Genomic DNA, 26720 nt, shown 5'->3' on the forward strand with positions numbered 1-26720 from the left:
TTTTGGGGGCTCATTAACGTAGATATCTGGGGACATGATTTGCAGACACATAATCCAAGCCTTCTTCATAAGAATATTGAAAAATGGTTCCCTTAAGTGTTAATTTTGGAATAGAACATTTTAAGGCCTCTAATTTATAAAAGGTTTATAAATTAACTGTTCACTAGTGAATTAATAGTACTTAAGGATAAAAAGGTAATTAGAGGGGTAAAATGATAATTTCACCTAGCTCTAATTATGAACCAGTTATTGGAGGATTGAATTGCATGAAGTGATTAAATCAATGGACACTTAATAAAGTACTCAGTAAATATAAGTCTATAATTACAAGAGTGCAATCTCATATTTTTAGTGGACTAATATTGTGATTAATAAATAAGATTATTATATTAAAGAGCTTTAATTATTACTCTAAATTTATTGGAGTTTTGAATTATTGGTCCATAGGTCCTTGGATCGGCTCTATAAACAATGTACAGGGTAAGAGCATCAATAGAACAAGTATGGGTATATTTGTCAAGAAAATAAGTTTCTGGGCAAATACATAATTATGAGATAATTATGGAAAATATATTTATTATTTAATTAATTGTAATTTTTCGTAATTATTAATTAAATAAATAAAATAATTAGTTTTGAATTAACTATGTCATCTTATTTTGAATTAATATGAGAAATTAATTTAATATTTAAATTTTGGAAATTTAAATTTAGATAACTGATTTGAAATCTTATTTGGGTTGTTAGATTGGTTTTGAATCAATTTAAAATTCAATGAAATATATTTTGAATATAATAATAGATAAGATCTATTTTAAATGAATTAATTACAATTATTTATATTAATAAAACCCTAAATGACTAATATAAATCTATATTATTATATTTCTCTCAACATAAGATACAGATTGTAATATTCCATCTGACTAGAGAGAATTTTTTAGGGAGAAAAATAAAGATAGTAAAGAAATTGTTTCAACTTTTCTCTTTACCCAAACATCATTGATCTCATGTGTTGAGAATAACAATGGAGTCATAAATTGTTCTATTGAATCTCTATGTGCCCACACACGTCCTGTTGTGCTGAGATTACGATCTGGAAGACTTTGGTGTGAGTCTTGCATGCTTGGATAGGATGGTCGTTTATTATACAAGAAGATACTAAGGACACTTGATAGGCTTCAAGAGATAAACCTTCTTCTATTAGATTAATATATATAAATCATATAATCATATATATAAAATAGTTTTATATATAGAACTTTTGTAATTTATTGGAGCCATAAATCGCATTCTGTTGCACACAAGGAAAATTTGTTTTAAACAATTGGTACGAGAGCGGTCAATGTATTTATATATATTAATCGATGTATGAGATTCTTTTCATATTTTTTTTATATATATGTTGATATATATGTTCATGAATGGATTGGAATTTGGTCATTAATTATATGGCCTCTGAAGATTCTTTTTATAGTGTATTTTTTCGCTCCTGCGTGAGTAAATTTTATTTGCTTGTGCGAAAGCCAATTTACTTATTGTAATTTTTTTTATCACTCCTGTGAGTGGTAATTTTTTTTGTAATCAATCGTATTTATATATATATATGATTATATATAATATAATCTATATAATGTTACGTAAATTAAAAGAAATGTAACCGTAAACAATTTTTTTTTTAAAAAAATCTAATATTATATAAGATATAATATAAATCTATAGGGAGCGACTACAATGCATCCATTTTTTTGCAATACCGGTGCATCCTTTTTTTATTTCGGCACCTGAATAGTTATAATCCCAAATTTTTTTATATGATGGTGTACATTATAGTTATCTAGAACATCCTGCAAATTTTCAAGAAATTCTGAATAAATTATAGTACAGAAACAGGGTCTAAATTGTTTGTTGCACTCGTGCCTGTTTTTTTGTGTACGCATGAAAAAATTGACAGTTTGAACTCTGTTTTCGGCTTCGTAAAATATTCCAAATTTCTTGAAAATTTGCAGGATATTCTAAATACATACAATACACACCGTCATATAAAAAAATTTGGGATTATATCTATCCAGGTGCCGAAAATAGAAAAAGGATGCACCGATGTTGCAAAAAAATGAGATACGTTGTAGTCGTTCCCTGTATTTTTATATACGATATCAGTACTATAAAAATAGGTTTTAACTTTGGTTTTTATACGTAGAATTGTTGGGAAATACATAAAAAACGAAGTTAAAGATTTTAACAGACTTTTAATTTCGTTTTTTGGTTTAGCACTCATACGAATTAGCCTGTTACTTAGGTTTTATTGAAGATAAGTAGAACAGAGTTTTTAACTTCGGTTTTAAAAAAAAAAACTGAAGTTAAAGGGTACCTTTTAACTTCGGTCTTTTCGTAATAACTGAAGTTAAAGGTCTTTAAAACCATTTCCACATCCACGTCTCCTCATTCTGAAACACAAAACAGACTCAAAAACCCCCATTACCACCATGTGAGAGAAAGGAATTTCACCAATTTTCTATCATTTTTCTTGTTTTCTTCTATCATTTTTGCTAAATAAAACTCATCTAGATCATAGAAAACTGGTTATATTTAGTTTTGAGAGGAAAATACCCATTGTTTTGGGTATTTTGAATGGATTTTCAACATCCAAACACGTTTTTAAGCTTTGAAATAGGTATGGATCGTTAAATATTTGTTCATATATTTTTTTTGCTTATTATTTCGAATTTATTATATTTTTTATAATATATTGATCATGTATAGGTTTTTAAGGTTGATAATCTTTATTTTGAGTTGCATTTGACTATTTAAAAATGTATGAATCTTCCAAATATGTGTTTATGATAATTTTCTTTATTAATCCGAATTTAATATTATTATATTAATAAATTTATAATTTTTTGTTATTTTATAAAATATTATTATTTCTTGTAATTATTTGGTGTATTACTCAAGTTAATATTTTGTTGTTGAAAAAATAAATAAATTAATATGTTGTTGTAAAAAAAATCAAGTTAATATATTATTCAAAGAGTCATTTGTATAAATATGTTTTAATGTTTAGTCTGAATTAAATATTAAATATGTTTGGATTTAGTTATTTATAAACTCAATAATTTCAATACTTTATTTTTGTTTAAACTTTTTAGGACTATTATTGTTTTGGCGGTATTTTAGTTTTGAATTGGCGGTTACTAACTTGAAGATTAATTTGACAATGAGTAAGTATTTTAGTTTTATTTATTACTATTGCACATATTTATAGAATTATAGTTAAATCATATTAGTGCAAATTAAGTTTGAAAATTAGTGAAGTATGTTTTTGAAAAAAATTTGTGTGGTATAAGGATGGAATTATGCATGTTAATTGTTGTTTTTCTTTGTATTGAATTAATAGGTACTTATGAAATTGGGATATGTTATAGAAACAGAGGAAACTCTGCCCAATTTTTTAAGATTTATTAATTGAACATATTTTTAAATATGTAGTATTTATTCATAGAGTTATAATTTAAACTTTTTAGGTTTGGCAATAGCTTTTGAATAGGATATGGGGAATTTGTATGCTACGCTGATAACCATAAGTCTCTAGTTTGAAGTAACTTTATCAAAATTCAAGGCAAGCATTCAAGATGGAAAATGGATTAACATGAGTTCTATTGTAATTGGAGACTAAGCTTTGCTTTTTGGTATGAGGTATTCCTCCAATTTTTTATAAACTTGACATGATGTTGCTTATTTGCTCTGTGAATTGTTGCAAATGTTAGTTGAAAATTGAATGTCAACATGTTTGAATAGTCTTATTTATAGGGGAAATTCTGCTAATTTTTTTTTTAAATATTTAATACTTAAGAAATATCAATATTTCAAATAATTACTTAGGTGAACTTCACATGTTTAGTTATTTGAACATTTTAGATGTTTATGTAGTATTAAACTTTTATTTCTATATAAATGTGTATATATATGTAGATTAAGTTTATATAGTTTGTAAATTTTATTTTATTGTAATGTTTAAACATATTTATTAATATTAAAATAATTGTAAATTAGAATTAAAAAATAATTATTAAAATATTTTATGAAAAAACTAAAATAATAATACAAATAAAATACATATTTTTTAGGAAAAAATAAATTTAACTTCTGTTATTATGTTAAAATCGAAATTAAAAGGATTTAACTTAAGTTACTGTTACACCCAGATTTCGAGACTTGAGGTTGTGACCTCGAAAGCTGGATCCGTCGGGTGTGAGTTCGCAATAGCTAAAATACATGTTCGTAATCTAGACGCCGAATCTTCAAAGTAGGTGGCAACCTCAAAGATGGGTAGCCTCGAAGTACTTATAAGCTCGAAAAATAGAACAATTGGAGTATATCCATTGTCGGGCAGCCTCAGATCAAGTGGACCGAGCTTGGCATGAGTGTGAGCTCAGAGTAAGGCGGCCTCGGTGGTATTTACCCACTCCGAGCTGGTCTTGGGAAAATAATGCAACTCGTAATTTACTCTGAGACTTAGACTGGCATGATGCTGATTGCTGATCTCAAATGGCTTAATAGGTTATTGTTGTAACTTGAGGAGACACACTCCAGTTATACGCCCCCTGGTCTTCAGGGGACGTTTCCTTGTATATAGGAGTTACAGGCTTTAAAGCCATTAAATTTATTAATATACAGAATAACTTCCCGAAACGTGTGGGATAGTATTCTGAAATCTCCTCTATAAATAGAGAAGTCATGTACCATCGTAAAGGACCAGAATTTTGTGATCTTGAGAGAGCCTCTGAAGAATTCATCCCTGAAGAATTTCTAGAAATTTCCGAAGTTCTAATAACAAAGACTCGTGGACTAGGCAAAGTTAACTGTTGAACCACGTAAAAAGCTCTCCTTGTTTTATTGTGTTATTCTTGCCATAGTTTTTACTGTTTACGTGCTCTGCATTTTAAGTTGACGAAAAACGGCGTCAACAGTTTGGTGCTTTCATTGAGAGCCTTAAGCAGTACGATCCCTGAACAATTATGGCCGCGAATGATCAAAACATTCCTGAAGAAAACTATCCAAGACGCCCTGGGAAGCAGCCAATGGTAAATCCAGAGACTGAAGAGAGAAGTGAGTCCTCCGATTCTCGGGGACCTCCAGGACCTCCAGCCCCAAGGGATGAGGACATGTACTATAATCCTGAACGGTACGTCCCCATTGTGGAACTTGAAAACTGACAGCTGAAAAAACAATTGGCCGAGGCCAATAAGCGGAACGAGGAGTTGGCTAGGTTAGCCGCAAAGGCCCAGGTGGCTCAGCCCCCTCCGCGTGAGAACCAAGCCCCACCTCCGAGGGACGTGCATGTTCCTCCCCACAGGCCTCGTGGACGGCCTCGAAAAAATGCTGCCACAAGGAGACCAGAGCAACCTCCGGCACCAGCAGAGCAATCCGCTCCCTCGAGACCCCGAAGAAGTACTCGAGCTAGGGCTCTGGTTAATTCAACTGCAGAGCTACCAGCGGGAACTGGGAATAACCGAGCCCCTGCAGAGGCTCGGATTCAAATCCCTGGTAACACGCAGAATGTTACCGACCCAACACAGGCGAACTCAGGACCATCTAGGCCTCGAAATGGGTGGCAGCCATCATCACCCATACGATTCCCTCCATTGTCTATAAGATACCCTTCACCGCCTAGCAGGAACGCTCAGCCAGTTCGAGGTGATGAGGAAAGGCGTGCAGGGAGGAAACAAGGAAATAGAGAAGCCTTCAGGGAACGGAGAGGCGCCCAGCCTACAAGAAGTCAAATGTCTCGGTCTCGCATTGCAGAGACGAGGCAGCACGAAAGAGATCCATCTCTGAATAATCATGCAACGAGCCTTGCTAGTGATGATTCAGGAGACACTAGATCATTCAGCGTGTATGATCAAGGCTGAGGAAATACTGGAAACCATAGGAACCGCTCCGACCTGCGGGAACATCTTAATCAGAATTGGGGTAGTGGTAATCCATCGAACCTGGACCTGAGAGATCGCCTAAATGGGCGCATAGATCCCCTGCAAAGGCGCGAGCCTGGAATTGTGATCAATGATAGCCAATTTCAGGCAAGACCCCTTGCGGACCCGGTTCAAGAAAGAATTGATCAACTGGAAAAGGTCTTTAGGCTCTTACAAAATGAGCGAGGTCAGAGTCGGGATGAGGATTCTGACGAGGAGCTTGAACCATTCGCTCCCCATATTTCCAACACTCCGTTTCCTCAAGGGTTTCGGATCCCTCATGTCCCACCTTTTGAGGGGACGTCCGACCCGTATAGCCATTTGAGTACATTTAATACCATAATGAGAGCAAGGAATGTGGGATACGAGCTCAGATGTATGTTATTTCCAGCATCGCTTACAGGACCAGCAAAAAGCTGGTTCGAGAAATATAAAAGACATTCGATCACTTCTTGGGATCAGCTATCAAAGGATTTCAAGAAACAGTTCAGAGCCATAATCAGGGTGAGACCCGAGGCATCAACTCTGACCAATGTTCGGCAACAGCCAGGTGAGACGTTGAAAAGCTACCTTACGAGGTTTAATTTGGAAGTTACCCGAGCTTGAAATGTGGATGACAGCGGTCATCTAATGGCTGTCCAAGCTAGAGTAATGCCAGGAAGTCCTCTCTGGGACGATATGCAGAGAAAACCGGTGAGGTCCTTAACCAAGTTTAATAAGCGAGCTCAGAGGTTTGTCAATGTAGAGGAGGCGAGGTCAATACTGAATATGACTTCTCAGCCCGTAACTACAATGATAAACGTAAACTCTGCCTCAACCTCGGCGGACCAGTTTCAAAACCTATTACGGGAGAAGTGCTATACTTGTATCTTGCCACTACCGAGTACGCCATAAGTGCAGTGCTCGTACGAGAGGAAGAAAAGGTGCAAAGGCCCGTATATTACATCAGTAAAAGGTTACTGGGGGCAGAGTCAAGATACCCCTTGATGGAAAAACTAGCTCTCAACTTAATTCACTCATCTCGGAAACTTTGACCCTACTTTCAAGCGCACCCCATCCATGTACTAACTAATCAACCACTAAGACAAGTCTTGTCTAAGCCAGAAGCTTCAGGTCGACTTCTTAAATGGGTAGTTGAACTCAGGCAATTCGAGATAACCTATCATCCAAGAACGACCATTAGGGCACAAGCCTTGGCAGACTTTATAGTGGAATGTTCTGGCATGACCAACGATGAAGTTATAACCCCGACCCACGAGCTGTGGAAACTTTACGTTGATGGGTCATCTAATGAAAATGGATCGGGGGCAGGAGTAATTTTGATCACTCCTGCAAGAAGCAGATTTCATTCTGACTTGAGATTTGGCTTCAACGCATCAAATAACGAGGCCGAATACGAGGCTTTACTGGCGGGACTTCTTATAGCCAAGGAGCTCAATGCTAAAGCAATGCATTGTTACAACGACTCCCAACTGGTGGTTAACCAAATTTTGGGAGAATACCATGCTCGTGGCATGAAAATGGCAGCTTACTTAGAAAAAACAAGGTTAGCATTGGAACATTTCGAGTTTTACACGATCGAACAGGTCCCCCGAGAACAAAACTCGAATGCGGATGCCTTAGCTCGGCTCGCTACTTCCACCGAGAATGATGAGCTAAATGTCGTACCAATTGAACATCTCTCGGCACCTAGTATTAACGAGCCAAAGCAGGAAGACGTGTGTATGATTGATTCCAAGCCTACCTGGATGACTCTGATAGTCGAATATCTTGAGACCGGTGTCCTTCCGAAAGATCGGAACCAGGCTCGAAAGTTGATGTATCAAGTCCCCCATTACACCATTATGGATGGAAGGCTGTATAGAAGAGGATATTCCATGCCATTACTTCGGTGTGTGACTCCACCCGAAGCCAAGAAAATCATTGAAGAAATTCACAAAGGGTTCTATGGAGACCATACTAGGGGGCATAGCCTATCCAAGAAAATCATACGCCAAGGTTATTTCTGGCCTACCATCAAGTCGGATTCTTTTGAGTACGTAAAGAAGTGTGATAAGTGCCAGCGATTCGCCACGATTCCTCGAGCTCCACCGTTCGAGCTGACTATGATGACCTCCCCATGGCCATTTGCGGTATGGGGAATCAACCTCATAGGCTCTCTCCCAACTGGCAAGGGCGGAGTGAAGTACGCGGTAGTCGCTGTAGACTACTTCACGAAGTGGACAGAAGCAGAACCATTAGCAACTATAACCTCCAAAAAAGTCCTTGACTTTGTAGTGAAGAACGTCATATGTCGATATGGGATGCCAAGGAAAATTGTATCCGACAACGGAACCCAGTTTGACAGCGATCTGTTCACCAACTTTTGCGAAAAAAATGGACTAATAAAGAGTTTTTCGTCAGTAGCCCATCCCCAGGCGAATGGCCAGGTCGAAGCTGTAAACAAAACTCTAAAGAGTTCACTAAAGAAAAAGTTGGAAGAAGCAAAAGGACGATGGCCCGAAGAATTTCCCCAAGTCCTATGGGGATTGTAACGCCCTACTACCTTAGAGTCGTTACTAGGTGAGTTTTAAAAGAAACTTTGTGCAAAGAACTCGCTAATCGAGGTTTTTAAAACAAAAGTGTGACTAGGCAAAAGTTAAGGCTGTAATCTTTAAAAATGTGTTGTTTCATTGAAAACTTCTAGTATTCAACATCTGGGATCCCAAAATAAGGTTTGAAAACTATTTACAACTCAAAATAAGTTTACAGTTGATTAGTTATTAAAATCACATATTATTACAGCCATTTCTCGAAAATACCCCCAACCAAAGCCGGTCGGGCAGGCCAAACATGTACGCGTCGCTTCACGCTCTCCGTACTCATGGCTGGTTGACTCAATCTTTGCCCTTACCTACAACATAGAGCACCCGTGAGCTGAAGCCCAGCAAGAAAACTCATACAGTACATAACATATGCTGATTATATAGTTAACATATCAGATTATCCTCAGATAAACAAGTATTCCATCAAACTAAACAAACACGGCCATGCCGTCCCGGAGGCATTACCTAAGCCTGGGGTCTCGGTCCTCACCGTAAGGATATCACATGTATCCATTGGGGTCCCACCCTGACTACAAGCACTTCACTTGCTAAGTGTTACTTCCGGCCCCACTGCCGTTCTCGGCTCTTTTGCCGTTCCCGGCTCCGTTGCCGTTCCCGGCTCCTTTGCCGTTCATTCTACTATAATCAAAAATAGTATATCTCAAATAACATTCAAACATATATCAATTCAATTAAGTCTGCACCCTAACATGCAATGCAATATAGGGCCGTGCCCTGCAATCACACTAAGGGCCCATGCCCTGTCCTACGGGTGCTATAGTTTCTTACCTGTCAAATTGATAGCTTTGAACACTTGACTCCTTGAGCACGATCCCACTCGAGCCCTAGCGCACACCTAAACACAACCAAAGGTCAAAGTCATCACCAAACCTCAAGTCCAAAAACCTAGCGTCGGGACCAATCCCGAACCCCCCGGGAAGACCTAGATCCACAAAACAAGGTAGTGGAATCGAACCCCGAACCCTAGGTCAAAATCCCTCAAAAATAGCCCAAAAACCCCTTTCTAGGAACAAGGTAACGCTACAGCGCTCTCAAGAGGGCGCTATAGTGCTACAAGCAGAACCGGAATCCCCCCAGAAACAAGGCATAGCGCTACAACGCCCAAAGACTAGCGCTGTAGCGCTAGTTGCAGGCAGGCAACACCAGTTTTCTTTTTCTGCGATTTCTTTGAGCCAATCTCAACCCAAACTTCCCCAAATCTTCACAAAACTCAAAATCAATCTTATAAACACTCTCCACTCATCCCAAGCATCCCCAAATCTCAAAACCCAAGCTCATGCATCCCAAATCTCAAGATTCACCATAGATGAACCCTAAACCCAGAAATTCAGTCAAACATCAAGTTAAAGGCTTAGAATTCATACCGTTGATGAAACTTCGACTTTGATTCAAATCCTAGACCTCCTTAGCTTGCTCTTTCTCAAAGCTTGCCCAGAAATTCCCCTAAGATTCCCATCAATCCAGCTTAGATACACAGCCCAAACCAATCAAAACCCAAAACTGAAAACTCTAAAAACTTACCTCAAACATTGATGTGATCTTGCTAATCCCTTGCCAAATATTCAAGCCTGGCTTAGGATCCTTGATGCTCAGCCTATCCTAGCTCTCCTCTGAGCTTTGCCCCAAGAAATTTGAAGAGAAATGGTGCTAGAATCCTCAAACCGCCCCTTTTAGGAAAACCCTCTGTTTTTCTCTCTTTTCTTTTTCTTCCTTTTTCTTTCTTTTCCACAGCCTTCTCATTCTCTCTAACAATCCCACTAAGTATATAAAGCCCCAATGAGCTTATCTCTAAGAAGCCAATTGACCAAAATGCCCTCCCTACTAACTCTAAACCTTTTTGTCCACATAGGGCCATTTTAGTCATTTTACCCAATTCCCGCTAACTCCTCAAGTGTCTCTAATATTTTCCCGCTTGCTTCGCAATACCTGCTAAATCACCAAATATGCATTCCTCATTATCAAATTAACCTCAATATATTCCCTAAATTTCCTGTTTATACTCCCAGGCTTGCCCCGAGTCGGGTATAAATTCCCACCATGACTTTTCCGCTAATCTGCTCTCTGGGATCGTCTCGAGTCACAAATCACAGATACATCCACATACCACTGTGGTCTCAACAATCATCACATAACAATACAGTTTGGCCCCAAATGGCCAAAATTACAATTATGCCCTTCTAACACAATCAGGGCCTACATGCATACTAATACACATAGTCATGCATCTCAAATAGTCAAATAGTCATATAACATGCTTTAAATCATAATCATGCATTTTACTCATAAAAAAATCACACATAAATTCCATTATGCCCTCCAGGCACACTAATCAAGGCCCTTAAGCCTTATTAGCGATTTTGGGTCGTTACAGGGATATAGGACTACGGCCCGAACATCGACGGGGCATACCCTATTCTCTCTGGCGTACGGTTGTGAGGCTATGTTGCCAGTTGAGGTTGAAATTCCCACAATTCGAGCCCTTGCTTACGATCAAGCCTCGAACCACACCCAGCTCGAAGAAACTCTTGACTTGATCGAAGAATGAAGGAATGAAGCTCAGCTAAAAAATGCTGCATACCGACAGCGAGCTACCAGGTACTTCAACAAGAGGGTTCGGGATCGAAAATTCGGTGTGGGAGATTTAGTGCTAAGGCGTGTATTCTTGGCAACACGAGATCCAGCAGCTGGCATGCTCGGGCCAAATTGGGAAGGACCCTACCAGATAGAGTCAGTCATCCGACCCGGTGTTTACAAGTTGGCGAGATTGGATGGGAGTCGAGTACCGCGAGCATGGAATGGCGAACATCTACGACCTTACTATCAATAGTGTAGGAAGGATGTTGCCTGTAACCATGCTTGTTTATTTGTACTGTTTTGTCTACTTTTGGATTTTGTCAAATAAAGATTTATTTCATCTAATATGATTTATTTTTGCAATCTCTCTTAATCTAATAACCTATGGTCACATTCATAGGATATTAAGGGGGCATCATTGGTATATATATACCATCAGCTTGAAAAATAAAATAACATATACGAAATACATGCAAGTGTTTGGAGATAACCAAATGCGCGAGCTAAGATAGTTTGGATATAACCAAACTATCAAAAACATATAAGTGTTTGGACGTAACCAAATGCGCAAGCTAAGAAAGTTTGGACACAACCAAATTATCAAAAGATAAAAATGTTTGGATGTAACCAATTATGCGAACTAGATTAAAAATACAAGTGTATGGATTACAAACCAAACACGACCTTAATAGGTTTGGAGCAAACCAACTAAAACTAATCGACAGTAAGTTGGAACATAAACCCACTTCGAGTTAAGTCGAGATCAAGGCTGGAGTATCTTACAAAACAATAGTTTCGAACTCATAACCTCGGAGAGATAACCGAGGACGAGAAAAAGTAACTAAAAAGTAAGATATAACTAAACCGTTTGCATTACACACCATACAAGTACTTTCGGGTGCATGGTTAAAGTAATATCTGACCTTGACAAATAACGAGATCGGAAGTGGATAATTCGAGCAAATTGTGCATGAATGCATTGAACCTCGAGCCTAAATCCAAACTATGTTTGTGCGATTCAACAAGCATATACGACTCTTTAATATAAAATGTGCAAAATATTTCAAACCGAGAAATGTAAAGCATATATATTCAAAGAAAGTCAAAAAGAAAGAGAAATTGTATCAGTCCTACGGGCATAAATTAAAACAATTACAAAAATGAAGAGACGCAGCCCCGAGGTAAGATTTATGAAGGAGCAGTCTCCTTAGCCTTCTCAGCACCAGCAGCACTAGACTCTCCAAGACGAATAGCATGACTATCCTTCTGAGCCTCCCGAGCAGCCTCCTCCGCTTCAAGCTGAGCCTGCCATTTGGCCACAAATCCTGCCTCGAAAGAGCCCAGGAAGCTGGTGTCGAGGTCGGTGTTGCTGGCCCAGATCCTATACATGGCAAGATCAACCGCCTTGTCTTTCTTCTCTTTGAACTCAGCAAGGAGACGAGCCTTTTCATTCTCGATTATCTCGAAAGTGGCGGCCTTCTCCTCCTCAAGCTTGGCATTAGCCTTCTCCAGCTCCGCAAGTCGAGCATTCGCCTTTTCAAGCTCGGATGTCTTAGCCTCGACCTCTGTCTTCGAAGCCTTGAGCTCATCAGCCATCTTAAGCTAAAGACTCCTCAACTCTTGGGCCAAAGACATGCTTGAGTGCACCTCATTGGTCAACTTATAATTAAGCTGAGCTGAGACAACAAGAGCCTGAAACACAAAGAAGATTGAATTAGAACATATGCCAAGACACATAAGCAATTAAAAGTAAGCTATGAAAATTTACCGCGACAGTAAGTTCAATACTCTTATCATAAAGAGTATTGCAGTCCCGAGCTTTATTCACGAACTCCTAGTGCTCAGCGTCGAAACTCGTAAGGCTCTGACCCACCCGAGTTAGGATATCCGAGCCAATTACAGCTCCGTGGGCCCCGGTGACATTGTCAATCACGAACTCATCAACATGAGTTTGGACCGACAGCATGTGTGACTTGGAGGTTGAGGGTTTTTTTGGGGGTGGGCCAAGTACTGGATGAATTGTGGCCAGAGGAAGCGCGGCAGATGCGGTCGAGATGGATGCGTCGACTTGGGCAGTCAGGTCCTCGGCTGTGCTCGCAGTAGTCGGAGCCGGTGGAGTCTTCTCAATGCACTTAAGGACCTTGGAGGGTCGGTCCAACCTCCACGAACCTCTCGGCTATTCCGTTCCATACCTCGTTCAGGCTGTACATGGTGTCGTATTTCCCAAGCCAGCTATCGAACCTATGAACCCGTTCATCTACCCAAGACCATACATAAAAATGGTTTCTATCGTCCTCACACAATACTAACCTATCGGGTTTATGCTTTAATGGGGAGGGGGACCACATATTCGAGCTTAGGATGATTGTACCTTGCTCATCCGAGCCCGAGCTTAAGGCCTCGTCATTGGCCTCATTCCCTGATTGCGGACTCCTTTGACGAACTGGAGGCGGAGGCCTCACCTCTCTCCTTGGGGGGAGGATGCCCGTTGGCAGAGGCACGAGCTCCCAGCGGTCGTATTTTTTATTGGACCAATCCAAGGTGGACTGATCCTTTCCCAAAAGCCCACAAGCTCGGAGCTTGTCTTCGTGCAAAAGATATGAGAGGGATCTCCTGCCGTAAGGGAGTTGAAGCAGAGTCTCTCCATGCTCCTTCATCTCATCAGTGGGAGCAGGGCGATGATAATTGGCTAGAAAATCAAACACATTTCAACTAAGTACGGGCTTAAAAACAGGGTTTGAGCACAAAAAAGAAGGAGGTTGAGGTACTTACGAATCCATCTGAACGAGTAGTATCGAGACGGAGCTAGGCCATCTGTCCAGAAGAAGGCCTTCTTGAAGTCAGGGGGATGGTTAGGAAGATCCTCGAACATCTTCTTTTCTTTGGGATAGCTCAAGAGATAATAGAAGCCATCTCCTCCCCGAGCTCGGGAGGGATTTCTTTTCAAACAAAAGAGATACAGGATCTTCTCTGGCGATGGTCCTTCCCACTTCAATTCGTGGTATAGCGACCTCAGGGCAGACAGAACCCTGTAAGAATTGGTGTAGAGTTGGAAGGGGGCGAACCCAACAAAGTCTGTGAAGTCTTTGAAGAAAGACTTCAAAGGCAGTACCGCTCCTGCCTTCATGTGCTCCTGGCTCCAAGCCGCGTATCTCAGCTTGTTGTCAGGATTTCCATCTCCAGGAGCGCAGTAGCTTCGCTCGTGGGAAGCCGGGGCTCGACACCTTAGTGAGCCTGATAATCCTATACCATGAAGGGCCAGGATGTTGGTTATCTGGCCCAATGATGTAATCGAGCTCCAATAATGCTCGGCCTCAAAAAAATCCCTCCTCGGCTGTGAGGTAGAGGGCTCCCCCATCAGTGAAAACTGCAGATCACCTGGTTTGAAGGCAACTGTCACTTTAAGCTTAGGGTAGAGGGGAAGCGGTCTAGGCTCGGTGTCAGGGTTTGGATGAAGGGCGATCCTTAGTCTCTTCCTTTTCCCTTCCTCGACCTCGTCTATCTGACGTCAGAAGTGATCTCGAGTGTCCTCTTGCTCACACCTCAGCTCGTGTTCGCAAATCAGACGCTGGTTCCGGGCAAACAACTACTCCGGACTCGGAGTTTTTGGCGAATACAGGATGGCAAGCAACGACCCCCACCGTCTTTCCAGATTCTGTGACATCTAGCAAGAAAGAAAAAGTGGTGAGGGCCATGCATGCAAGGAATCAAGAATAACGATCTACGTGGATCAGGCTAAAAAATGCTTGGATACGAGATGAGTTCAATCCTAGGGACCCGATTAGTGTCACGGCGTGTATTTCATGAAAAAGGGAGGGAAGTAGATTTAATTTTTGAAAATCCCGAAATATCAGGGAAAAAAGGTAGCGGTTATTCAAAAATTGTATTTTTGAGAATCATGCATTCTTTAAACCCGAGATTTTATACCCGATATCTTGGTGTGCAAGATACGTCTTCCGAAATTTGAAAACCCAGAAAAAAGACCATATTTGGGTCTTCCTACATATGAACTGGATTTAGAACCAGTAATGTGGGAACCTAAACCTAATATCTATCGATCAAAGCATCCTAGTACATCAAACTAAAGAATGAACCAGCACAGTCCCAGAAACTAAAAAGCAACAGAGGCAGAAACTGACGTAAAGAAAAAAGAAAATATATATAAAGCAAAGATCAGATACTTACACACTGAAGATGGTGGTTGCAGAGAAATAGATGATTGAAGAAGAGGCTGCAGGTATAGTCTCACGGTCTCGAACAAGCTGATGGTTCTTTGTTTCTTTGGCTGAGAGAACATGTAAAAGAAAATATTTTCTGAGCTTGCCTCTGGTTTTTCTCTCCTTTTTTCCTCTGATAAACGTAAAAATGAAAGGAGGAAGACGACTGGAGTCTTATATATAGACTATCAGAAATTGTAAAAGAGGGATTAATCTGAGCCATTGGCCAGATTCTATATCAAATCTGACGGCCAGGGATAAGTGACATGATGGTGCCGTAAAGGTGGTAGGCGAACGATCGTGGGCAGGTTTCCAAGGTACTCGAGTACCTTGAATAAGCAATACTCAACTGACGCGTGTCCATACTCAAGTATGTGTGACGGTGTGGTTCCCGAAGAAAGTAGTTCAATAGTTTCCTTCTCATAGAATTCGAACTAATACTTTTGAGGGGGCAAAATGTTACACCCAGATTTCGAGACTTGAGGTTGTGACCTCGAAAGCTGGATCCGTCAGGTGTGAGTTCGCGATAGCTAAAATACATGTTCGTAATCTAGATGCCGAATCTTCAAAGCAGGTGGCAACCTCGAAGATGGCTAGCCTCGAAATCCTTATAAGCTCGAAAAACAGAACAATAGGAGTATATCCATTATCGGGCAGCCTCAGATCAAGTGGACCGAGCTTGGCATGAGTGTGAGCTCGGAGTAAGGCGGCCTCGGTGGTATTTACCCACTCCGAGCTGGTCTTGGGAAAATAATGCAACTCGTAATTTACTCTGAGACTTAGACTGGCATGATGCTGATTGCTGATCTCGAACGGCTTAATAGATCACTTGAGGAGACGCAGTCCATGCATTCAAGAGATATTTATTATTGTAACTTCCCTACAATAAAGGGATATTAACTAGTCGGTTATACGCCGTCTGGTCTTCGGGGGACGTTTCCTTGTATATAGGAGTTACATGCTTTAAAGCCATTAATTTTATTAATATACAGAATAACTTCCCGAAACGTGTGGGATAATATTCTGAAATCTCCTCTATAAAAAGAAAAGTCATGTACCATTGTAAAGGACCGGAATTTTGTGATCTTGAGAGAACCTCTGGAGAATTCATCCCTGAAAAATTTCCAGAAATTTCCTAAGTTCTAATAGCAAAGACTCGTAGACTAGGCAGAGTTAACTGCTGAATCACGTAAAAATCTCTCATTGTTTTATTGTTTTATTCTTGTCATAGTTTTTAATGTTTACGTGCTTTACATTTTAAGTTAACGAAAAACGTTATCAACCGTTACCATTTAACATCTCTAATGTATAAATTAATATTTTAATATATATATATATATTAGTTTGATTATATATGTTATACGTTAAGATTTATTTTTGTTTGTTACGCAAATATAACTGTTACGTACATACAATATATATATATATATATAATATGAGTGTATATATTATATATTAAAAAAAAAATAAGTTACGTAACAAACCAAGAATGTCTCAGCCGGTTATCTACCCCACCAACGGCCTTCGCGCCTAAGACTCGGACCATCGCCACCATCTGAGACTGGACCTCCGACGATCGCAACTTTGACGGTTTCAACCCAGTCATAAGCAGCGCCACCACCACCCTCCGACCTTCAACATTCGGTGCCGATTTGCTCAGCCATTGCAACCACTATTCGAAGATGAAGCCTGCACCAGTTCGACGCTCTCTCGGCGTGCCCACATCTCGCCATGAGCTCCCTCATACTTCACCACCACGGCTCCTTCTCCCCAAGTGGCTGTGGGACGTTTGACATCCACCCGTAGTCTCGGTTCATGTTTGTTACATCCACGCTTGTTGTCGAATATAACAGACCCCATTAGCCATGGCAAGACTGGCGGGTTTCGACTGGGTTAGACCTAGTGGTGCTCGGCTTTAAAGCCGGCTATCCCAAAGCTTGAATACAAGCTGCCATGGCCGTCTGCTATTGAAGCTCCATGATGGTTCATGCTCCTATTGCAACATGATTATGGGTTTGGGCTTGGGCCCAAAGTGATATTTTTTTTTAGTGGAAATTACATTTTATATGGACTTTTAATTGATATTTTAAAAAATATGGCTTTTTTTTCATCTAAACTTTTGTATGGCTTTTTATACTTTTTTATCACTTTTGTGGTTTTTTTTCCCATATTTTTGTTAAGATGTCTTATTATGCCATATGTTTGTTTCTAATGCTTATTTTTTAAATCCAGGGGTAGTTATGTAATTTTATTTTATGTAAATTTTTAAAATTTTACAAAGGCAGTTTACTTTTACTTTACCTTTTCTGTTCAGTTTTTTTCCCTTTGTTTCCCGAGTGTTCTTTTTTTTTTTTTCAGTTGTTTGCATGCGGTTTGGGTTTTGGTGATCGTGGTTGTTGATGAGTATTTTGGGGTGATCAGAGTTGTTTTTGGTCATCGGAGTTGTTGATTAGGAGTTTGGTCGAATGGAATTTTCAGAAATTTTGGCTAACTGTCTTCAACGTCGTCGGAATGCACCGTTCTCCTCGAACTCCAACAGTTCCTGCCGACAATGCAGGACCTAACGTTAAGGTATCTTGTTTCTTTCAGTGTTTTGGTTTGGTTGTTTATTTGAGTTGGAATCGTATATTTATTTGTATGTTGTTTTCATTATTCATATTTTCATTATTTGTATTTATGTTTATGTTTTTTAAGGGAGGTAATGTTGGTTCTTCATCAACATGTGTTGATGGCGGTTTGCGTTCTTCCCCTCAAGTTAAGGATTCTTCAAGGATCAAGAGAACTGCTGCTGGGACAAAGAAAGATCGTCAGAGTAGAGTTAAGATACCTAGTTACCTTGATTTTTTTTTTCGATGTGTATATGTATGTTTTTCCTTTTTGCTGCATCTTTCCCTTGAGGGAAATCTTATATGATATTTGTAATTCCCACATATATGATTAATATCATATGCCTTCATCTTGATATCAGATTATGATGAAACTGGCTCTGGCTTGCTGTAACTTCAAGTTTAGAGCATGTTTTTATATATATATATATATATAAATATCTAAATGTGTGTTTGTGTGTGGTTTGTCAATTAAATAATGATAAAACTTGCTCATACTCCTTGACGTATACTACTGATTTCATACATTGCCAGTTCGACATTTAACAAAGTTCAAAGTAACTAGGTGACTAGAAAAACATACATATAAAACAAAGTTCAAAGTGCATTCTAGAGGTATTGGTTTCTGTTTGTGGTCCCTTGTTTCTTTGATATGGTTTAAGTGTATGATTATGTTTAGTTTTTTTGTCATGTGTTCTCATGTGGTCCCTAGTTTCTTTTCAATTGATTTACTTTTATCATTTGTTGTTATTTTAATGTTTTAAGTTTCCCTGTTATCTATGTTATCCCCTTACTGTTTCTTTTTTTATAATTTTTTTTGGCCTTTTTAGGTTCCTAGTTAGTTGTTGATGTTTAGTGTTATTTTTTTTAAAGTTAATAGTTTATATGTGTTTGGCCTTGCTTTTCTTTTTGTGGTTCCTGTTTACTTTTTATGGTTTAATCGTATTATTATGTTTCTTAAGTTTTAGTGTCTTGTAATGTGTTATCATGTGGTCCCTAGTTACTTTTGTGTTGATTTTATTTTATAATTTTTGTTTAGTTTAATGTTAACTTTTCATTGTTCTGTATGTTTTCCACTTTTCTTTTTATTTTATTTTTTATAATTTTTTGTTGGGTTTATAGGTACCGAGTTAGTTGTTTATGTTTATTGTTTTATAATAGGTACCTAGTTACCTTGTTTGTTTTCCCCCCTTCATATTATTCATAGTTTCTTTATTCTGTTTAGTGTTATGTTATCAGTGTGTAATTGATTCTCATGTTTGTTTTTAGGATGCGCATTTAAGAATTAAACCTGACAGGCGTTTTGGTAGTAAAGTCCAACAGTGGAATAAGCCGTCTGTTATTAGTGAGATTAAGGCAGTTTTAAGTTCGAAACAAAAAGCAATGTTTCGAAGAACTCCATTCAGTCACTTTTTGGATATGCCTGATATTACATTTTAGGCACAGTTATTTCACAGTGTTTTGCTTCGGGAGGTTTATCAAAAAAACGAAGAATCCGAGTTTTGGTTTAACTTGGGTGGCACATTAGTTAGGTTCTCAATCAGTGAGTTTGCCCTCATTACTGGTTTGAAATGTGTGGGCAGTGTTGACTTTGGCATGCTCAAAGAGGCTAATTTAGGGCTTAGGAAATCTCTTTTTCCGTTGTACGAAGGTAAACCCAGGAAGGAAAAAAAATTTAGGAAAGAGGAGGTTGCATGTGCGTTTAATGATAAAAACTTGAAGAAGAAAGGTGATGAGGTTGTCGTTAAGTTGGCTATTGTTCATTTGTTAGCCAATTTTTTTGTTCGGGACACAAACTGAGACTCGTGTTGACAACTCCTTCTTTGCCATGGTTGATACTAATTTTGCTGAGATGAAGAAGTTTGCTTTTGGGAAAGTGTTGTGGCAAAGAACTAGGTGTGTGATGCAGGCAGTTTTGAAAGATAGGAACGACATGTATGATTATGTTCCTAGGAAAGCTGATGGGTCACTGGATAACTATAGTTATAAGTGTTATGGTTTCCCTATTGCTTTCCTTATATGGATATATGAGACAATTCCTTCTTGTTCTCAAGCGTTGTGTAGACGGGTTAATTGTTTGTTTCCAAGGATTCTGAATTGGACAAGCAGGGGAAGTGTGTCATATCAGTATTTGGTTGATAACGTTCTGTTGGAGGAAGAGGTATTGATTTTGTTTTTTTTTTCAATTTTTTTTTTGTCGTTCTCTTTCTATTTTTTATTGTGTTTGTTTTATAGTTGCGTAACTAGTTACTTTGTCACAGTTATTTTTGTGTCGTCTGTTTTTTTTTTTAAAAAAATGATTCTTGCAGTATGATGTTAATGTCATAATGCCTACTACTGAAGAAATGAGACTGCCTATTCTGAGAGGGTTGTCTTTTGAAAGCAAGTTTTTGCCAACAGATCCACTCGATGACGATGCTGCTAGTTCCTCAGATATGCATCAGGATCTTATTGCCATTCAATCAAAATTGGTTGAAGTGCAAGATTCCCAGAAGTCTATATTGATTGCAATTTCTGAATTGAAGGCATCATTTGCGTCTGATTTTGCTTCTGTTATATCTTTGTTGGATGGTATTAAGACATCTATGGCAGCTGGTAATCATAATGTTGGTGGAGAGTTTGAAGATCCTATGCATGCTGAGGCTTCTTCGGAGGTAACTGGTTTCTATTGTGTTGTGTGTTTCCCTTTTATGATGTCTAATTTGGTTCTATTTTGTTTAAAAATTGTTGGTTTTTGTATTTTTAGGATTTTATTGATGGCCATTCCTCTGGGGGTTACCAAAATGTTGATATTGGTGAGGAGTTGGGGGCTGATTTGGAGCATTCCGTTCAGATTGCTTCACAATTTTTTTCTACTGTTAAAGTAAGATCTTATTTTCGTTTTATTTGTTTAAGCAATTGGTTTATTTCCTCCGTGTTTTTTTGTTTGTAATGTAGTATTGGTTGTATATTTTTATTTCTTTTTTAGGAGCCAATTAAAGTTGACTCAAGTGTATGCTCAAGTCCTCGAACTCCCACATTTCATGTCTCTAATGCAATATGGAGAGTTATTAATGATTCGGTTGAGAGGCCACTTAAAGAGAGTAGTTCTTTGGAGGATAAAAGTAAGTGGTCAATTGTGATGTATGATGATGCACAAGAAGTTGATTCTGGACTGATTTTGGGAAGGAAAAGGCAAGCGAAGCCGAGCGCTGTTGTAAAATCTCCTTTCTTAACAAAATTTGGATCTTCTGAAGTTGGAGTGAAACAAAAAAGAAAGAGGACGATATTGGATAATATTTGTCCCTTTTCCAATGAACTTGGTGATAATCACACTAAAGAACAACTGTCTGAGTTTGACTCCTGGATTAATCTTGATTTGAAGAAAAGGAACAAGTATGTACAACCATTATTTGTTTTAAAGTTTGTTATATGTGTAATATGTATGATTAATTTGTTAACCTTTTTATTTTATTTTTTAATGTATTGTTCAGGTTCAAAAAATATGATGATAATTCTGTGGACCCACCAATTAACTTCACTTTTGTTCATATTTCTGAGAAGACTTGGTTTCATAGCCTTTTTTTCTCTGGGCGATTCGTTGATTCATCAGTGAGATTCTCCCTTTTTAATTTATCTGGTTTTTCATGTTGGAGTTTCTTTTTTTTTTTTTTTTTTTACAAGGTAATAAGTCTAGTGATCTATTTATGCTATATATTATGATGTTGTTGGGTAACCAGTTACCTTACTGTTTGCTTTGTTGTAGTTCATTGGGTAACTAGTTACCCAATCATTGTAACTGGTTTTTGTCTTGATGATGGTCACCAGTTACCCTTGTGTGACAAAGTTTTATTGACTGTCATAGTAGATTTGTTTCTACCCATATCATTTTATAATCATGTATTTTTTTTATTATGCAGCATATTGATGTGATGATGTATTACTTGAGGAGAAAGGTTAAATTGTCTAAAGATTTGAAGAGAAGAGTATCTACGACTGACACTTGTTTTGGGCAAAACCTAGTGTTTATGTATGAAGATTTTAAGAAAAAAGGTAGTGGTGCATTTAAAATAGATGAGAGCTGCGTTTCTTTGAAGATAATGAAGGGGGAATCCATGTTTTGTGCAACTCATTGGAATTTGCTTGATGATGTTGTCATGATTCAATGTCTGGTGCAAAGCATGAAAATCAGACTTTACCTGTCGTTGAGGCATTTGCTGTTTTGATTCCTCTTCTATTGGAGATGATTGATTTCTATGTTCGTAAAGATATTAATCTTGATGTTAGCCCGTATGATGTGGCAGAGAATGAGGCTTTGAAGTTGAGCATTGCTAAAGGCATTCCTCAACAGACTGATTGGTTAGTTTGTTTATTTGATTTTAGTTTTTTTTTTTTTTTTTTTGTGTGTGTGTTCTGTTTTGTTTATATGTTCTTAGTTGTTTTTTTTTTTTTTACTTTTTTCTATTATGCAGTGATTGTGGGGTGTTTTCTACTTATTTTGCTGAGCAAATAATTCTTGGGAAGGAGAACGAGATGCCTAAAAATATTGATGTTCGCCTCCTTCGCAAAGACATTGCTGTCAGCTTATACTATCATGGAAAGAACAAAGAACTTGAGGGATACTTAACTAGCAATGAGTTCACTGAGAAGCTTCTGGAGAGGAGACAGAAACGAATGAAAATTGCTGCATAGGCTTTTAGTAATATTATATTTCTTTTGGTTTTTTATCTTTGCTACAACTGTAATTAAATGATGAATCAATTTCTAGTTTAACAGTTAGCTTTTTTAATTTTCTTCTTATGTAAAACATTGGGATTCTTAAGGTCATTTTATATATACATATTAGTATATCGTTTTGTTAATTCTTTTGCTGTAAGCGTTTGGAAGAATGATTTAGAGGGTAACCAGGTACCCAGGTTGTTTATTTGCTAACATACCGAGGGTAACTAGTTACTTAATTTTATTTTATTTTTAATTTTTTCCCCATTGGTTTGTTGTTTGTTAATTACATTTATTAATATATATTTTAGATAACACTTTAAAGCAGGTAGCTAGTTTTCTGTTTGTTTTTGTATTTTTTTCCACTGTTTTATGGAATAATTTGAGGGAAACTAGTTCCCAGTTGGGTTGTTTAACTAATTTTATTGGTGATATTTGATGGTAACTAAGTACTCAGGCTGTTTGTTTCCTAATATACTGAGGGTAACTAGTTACTTAAGTGTTTTTTTTTTAATTTTCCCCTAAGCTTGTCTTTTTTATAGTTATGCAACCAATTTATTAAGTTAATATTAAAGTAACTTTAATATTATATATAGACGAGTTTGTGATTGTAGAAAGTAAATGTTTTAATTCTTTTTTTTTTTTTTTTGGCTTTTAGATTGTTATAGTGGGGTAATTTATCTTGTATTGAAACTTCAGGGTAACCAGTTACCTATATCGTTGTTTTTGTTGTTAATTTTTGGTAACTGGGTACAATAATTTTTTTTTTGTCATGGTTTATTTATAGTGATGGTAGCATTGAAAAATAGAAGCAAACAAATCCAAGAAATTATTTTGAAAGGATTTTATAAGTTTGCATAACCAATCAATGTGTTTTATTTTTAAACAATCTTATTAAAATACTGAATGATACTTGATGAATATGAAAGACTCTCTTTCAATGAGTAAAGCTATGACAGGTTTGTTTTGCTGTAGAATATGAATCTATGTCTTTGGTTTTTTCTGTTTGTTTGGCTTCTAAAATGGAGGATTCCTGCAAGTCTTCCTGTTATGTCCTGGTTGTGCACATTTCCCACAGGGGATTATTACCTTATTTTCCCCTCTTGATCTTATTCGTTTCTTTCTTGGTCTTCCTGCAGGGATTGTTGCATTTGGAGGCAGCACTATTATGTCCAAGTGTTGTGGGAGATTCCATTCATCTTTATGGGGCAAAGGATGAACATTTTCTTGATACAATGCTTTCAACGTTTCTGTTCTGTAGAATTTTGCACAATAATCATACACACTCAAGTTTCTTTTTGCAATGACAGCTACTGCATGGCCACAAGGTATTTCATATTCTTGGAACCTATTGCAAGTGCATGTTCTATTATGTATATTTACTGTGAAATTTATCCCCTTTTGATCACGAACTTGGTATTCTATTGTGTTGAAAGGCAAGACCTAAAAATAGTTTTTCATGAAATAGAATCAGATAATAAACATTTTAACTAGACTTAAGATTTAAAGTAACTAGTTATGCTTCTGTGTAAAAAAAATTTCTTGTTCTTATGGAAGGTAACTGGTTACCATCTATTGACAGAATAAGGATTTGTAAGAATATGTTTAGTTGCATACCTCATACTTCATTTTTGAAACAATGGCATATCTCAATTCATTTTCTGTTGCTGTAGAGACTTTTGTGAATGTTCCATTTGCATTATTTGAGTTGTTCCAAACCCACTTTTGAACCAAACTTCTAAGGCATTCAACCAAGATATCAATGGGGAGATTTCTTGCAGCTTTTAGTGCAGCGTTGAGTGATTCTGCGATGTTGGATGTCATCATGGTGTATCTTTTTGTTGGCGAGTATGATCTTGCCTAAGTTTCATACTTGGCTTTTTCTAAATAGGGCCTAATGCGTCTATCAATTCTATCAAGGCCTTTCATGTAGTTTTCACATTCTGTCTGTGTGTATGCTTTTGCTGCTGCAATGAATTTAATTTGTAGTTCTTCTCCATGGCTCCCATACTTGCCTTTCAAATTATTGAGTAAGTGAAACATGCAAGCTCCATGGAAAGCATTTGGGTACACCATATGTACTGCATTGTCTATGCTCTTATGTCTGTCAGAAACTATAGCCAATCCTATGGAGTACAAATATTTTAAAATAAAAAAACAAAAATTAAGTATTTTTCAATTTTTTTTTATTTTTTTATTTTGGTGAAGGTAACCAGTTACTTTGGTCAGTTTCTAAAAGAAATAGCATGTATTAGTGTATTTTGTTTCGGTAAAATGTTCCTATTTGTTTGTAAACAAGAATATATCGTTGAAGCTATCATACCTTCGGGTTCTCCATAGGTTTCTCGCAGTTTGGAGAAGAACCATAGCCATGAGTTATCATTTTCAGAGTCTGCTATTCCAAAAGCCAACACGAAAATGTTGTTGTTTGAATCTAACGTTGATGCTGAAAATAGGGTTCCACCATGTGCATTTTTCAAAAAAAGCTCCATCAACAACAATTATAGGCCTCAAGTATCTCCAACCGTTGATTGAGTTAGATAAAGCTATGTATAGGTATTTGAATCTATCTTCCTTGTCTGTGAGTAGGTGTGTTATTGTTCCTGGATTTGCTTGCTTCAACATGTAAAGATATATTGGCAACTTCTGATATGAATCATCGAGGTTCCCTCTTACTAGACGCAAAGCTTTCTCTCTTGATCTCCATGTTTTTGTGTATCCCATAGTTACTCCAAAGTCATCATTCATATCATTCATGATGTCATTTGGAGTGTAATTTCTTTTGATTGACTTGTACTTATTCTTTATTAATTCCCCAACTACGATGCTTTTTGCCTATGGTCTTCCAAAACAATTTCAACAGAGCAAGTGTGATTTGGATTGCATTTCCGTACCTTGAATAAATCTTGATTTATGTACTTAGATGCTCTCACCAACTAGTTGCATGTTTCATCTGCGCAAGTACCTAGGTACTCTCTAGGTTCTGATCTTTTTGTTTTGAACTGGAAGTTATGCAGCATTGCATAGTAGCTAAGGGCTGATTTGACTGTGTTCTTATCCTTGTAAATTTGTCCTTACTCTATTGTGTTCACTCTGTAATCAGATATTACTAGTTGGATTTCATCCAACTTCTTTTTTCTTTTTGTATTGTCCTCAATTATGAAATCAGCTACTTCTTCAGTAAAATGAGGTATGTATGACACATTTATGCCCTCATTTGTTGTGCTTGACATTCCTTCTTCAAGTAACATTTGTTCATTGATGGAAGCTTGATTTTCTTGCATTAATAATGTCCCCACCTCCATTTCTACTGCTGTAGCTTTCTGATTTGCTAGTAGAAGAAGGTCATTTTCATTGCTTGATTCTTGAACTATAGTGACACACAATGGTAAGTCTGTTATTTTAGCAGCAACTTTTTTCTTTATTTCTAGGAAGAACAACACTGAATTGTCTGTTACAACCTTCATTGGTGGTGTTCCTTTTTCTACTTGATAAGAAACTTCAATAGTTGCTGTTTTTTCCTTTATCTCCTTTTTTATCAAATTCACCAAGTTGTCAAGAGAACAATTTGGTGGTATTAATATCCCAGTCGTTGTGTATCCTTGGTACTCGTTGTTTTCATTCCAATTGCCTCCTTATTGAACCAAAGAAGTAATATTGTCCATATCTGTAAAATTTGGCAATATTTTAAGCAGTTAGTTGGTTCTAAATGGGCTAGGTAACTGGCTAACTTAATATTTAATCACATATTCTCCTGAAACATTTAGCTTTTGTAGGGTAACTGGTCACACTTAGTTTTACATATTTTATGTTTTTCAAATTAGTTATATATATTGATTGTTGTTGCAGGGTAACTTGTTACACTTAGTTTTACACATTGTTTTTTTTTTTGCAGGGTAACTGGTTACCTTAATAATGAATCATATATTGCCTATTTTTACCCTTAGTTTTATATAGTTGTAATTTCCTGTTAGTTTTATTTATTGTCTGTTTTTCAGGGTAACTGGTTACCCTATTGTTACTGATTGTTTTTGTAGTAAATCTTCC

The 26720-nt window shown here is 37.4% G+C and overlaps 2 protein-coding genes across 2 annotated transcripts; one reads left to right on the top strand and one right to left on the bottom strand.

Annotated features, from left to right (window-relative positions):
* The first annotated feature begins 22119 nt into the window (after window positions 1–22119).
* On the top strand, window positions 22120–22646 carry LOC133814916 (uncharacterized). Its single transcript, XM_062247819.1, has 2 exons — window positions 22120–22313; window positions 22427–22646. The coding sequence occupies exons 1-2, from the start codon at window positions 22120–22122 to the stop codon at window positions 22644–22646; spliced, it is 414 nt and encodes a 137-aa protein (XP_062103803.1).
* A 1044-nt stretch (window positions 22647–23690) lies between these two features.
* On the bottom strand, window positions 23691–24500 carry LOC133814917 (uncharacterized). The gene is made up of 2 exons (XM_062247820.1): window positions 24291–24500; window positions 23691–24116 (listed from the first exon to the last, which is right to left on the bottom strand). Exons 1-2 carry the CDS (start codon window positions 24498–24500, stop codon window positions 23691–23693), a joined length of 636 nt encoding a protein of 211 aa, XP_062103804.1.
* Window positions 24501–26720: the final 2220 nt, after the last annotated feature.

Source organism: Humulus lupulus, chromosome 2 (assembly GCF_963169125.1).
Source record: "Humulus lupulus chromosome 2, drHumLupu1.1, whole genome shotgun sequence".
NCBI lineage: Eukaryota > Viridiplantae > Streptophyta > Magnoliopsida > Rosales > Cannabaceae > Humulus > Humulus lupulus.

Coding starts and splice junctions, on each gene's coding strand:
- LOC133814916 (XM_062247819.1), top strand. CDS start 22,120: ATGTCTGGTGCAAAGCATGAAAATCAGACTTTACCTGTCGTTGAGGCA. Junction 22,314..22,426: donor ATTCCTCAACAGACTGATTG/GTTAGTTTGTTT, acceptor TCTATTATGCAG/TGATTGTGGGGTGTTTTCTA.
- LOC133814917 (XM_062247820.1), bottom strand. CDS start 24,500: ATGATGACATCCAACATCGCAGAATCACTCAACGCTGCACTAAAAGCT. Junction 24,117..24,290: donor TTTCAAAAATGAAGTATGAG/GTATGCAACTAA, acceptor AACTATTTTTAG/GTCTTGCCTTTCAACACAAT.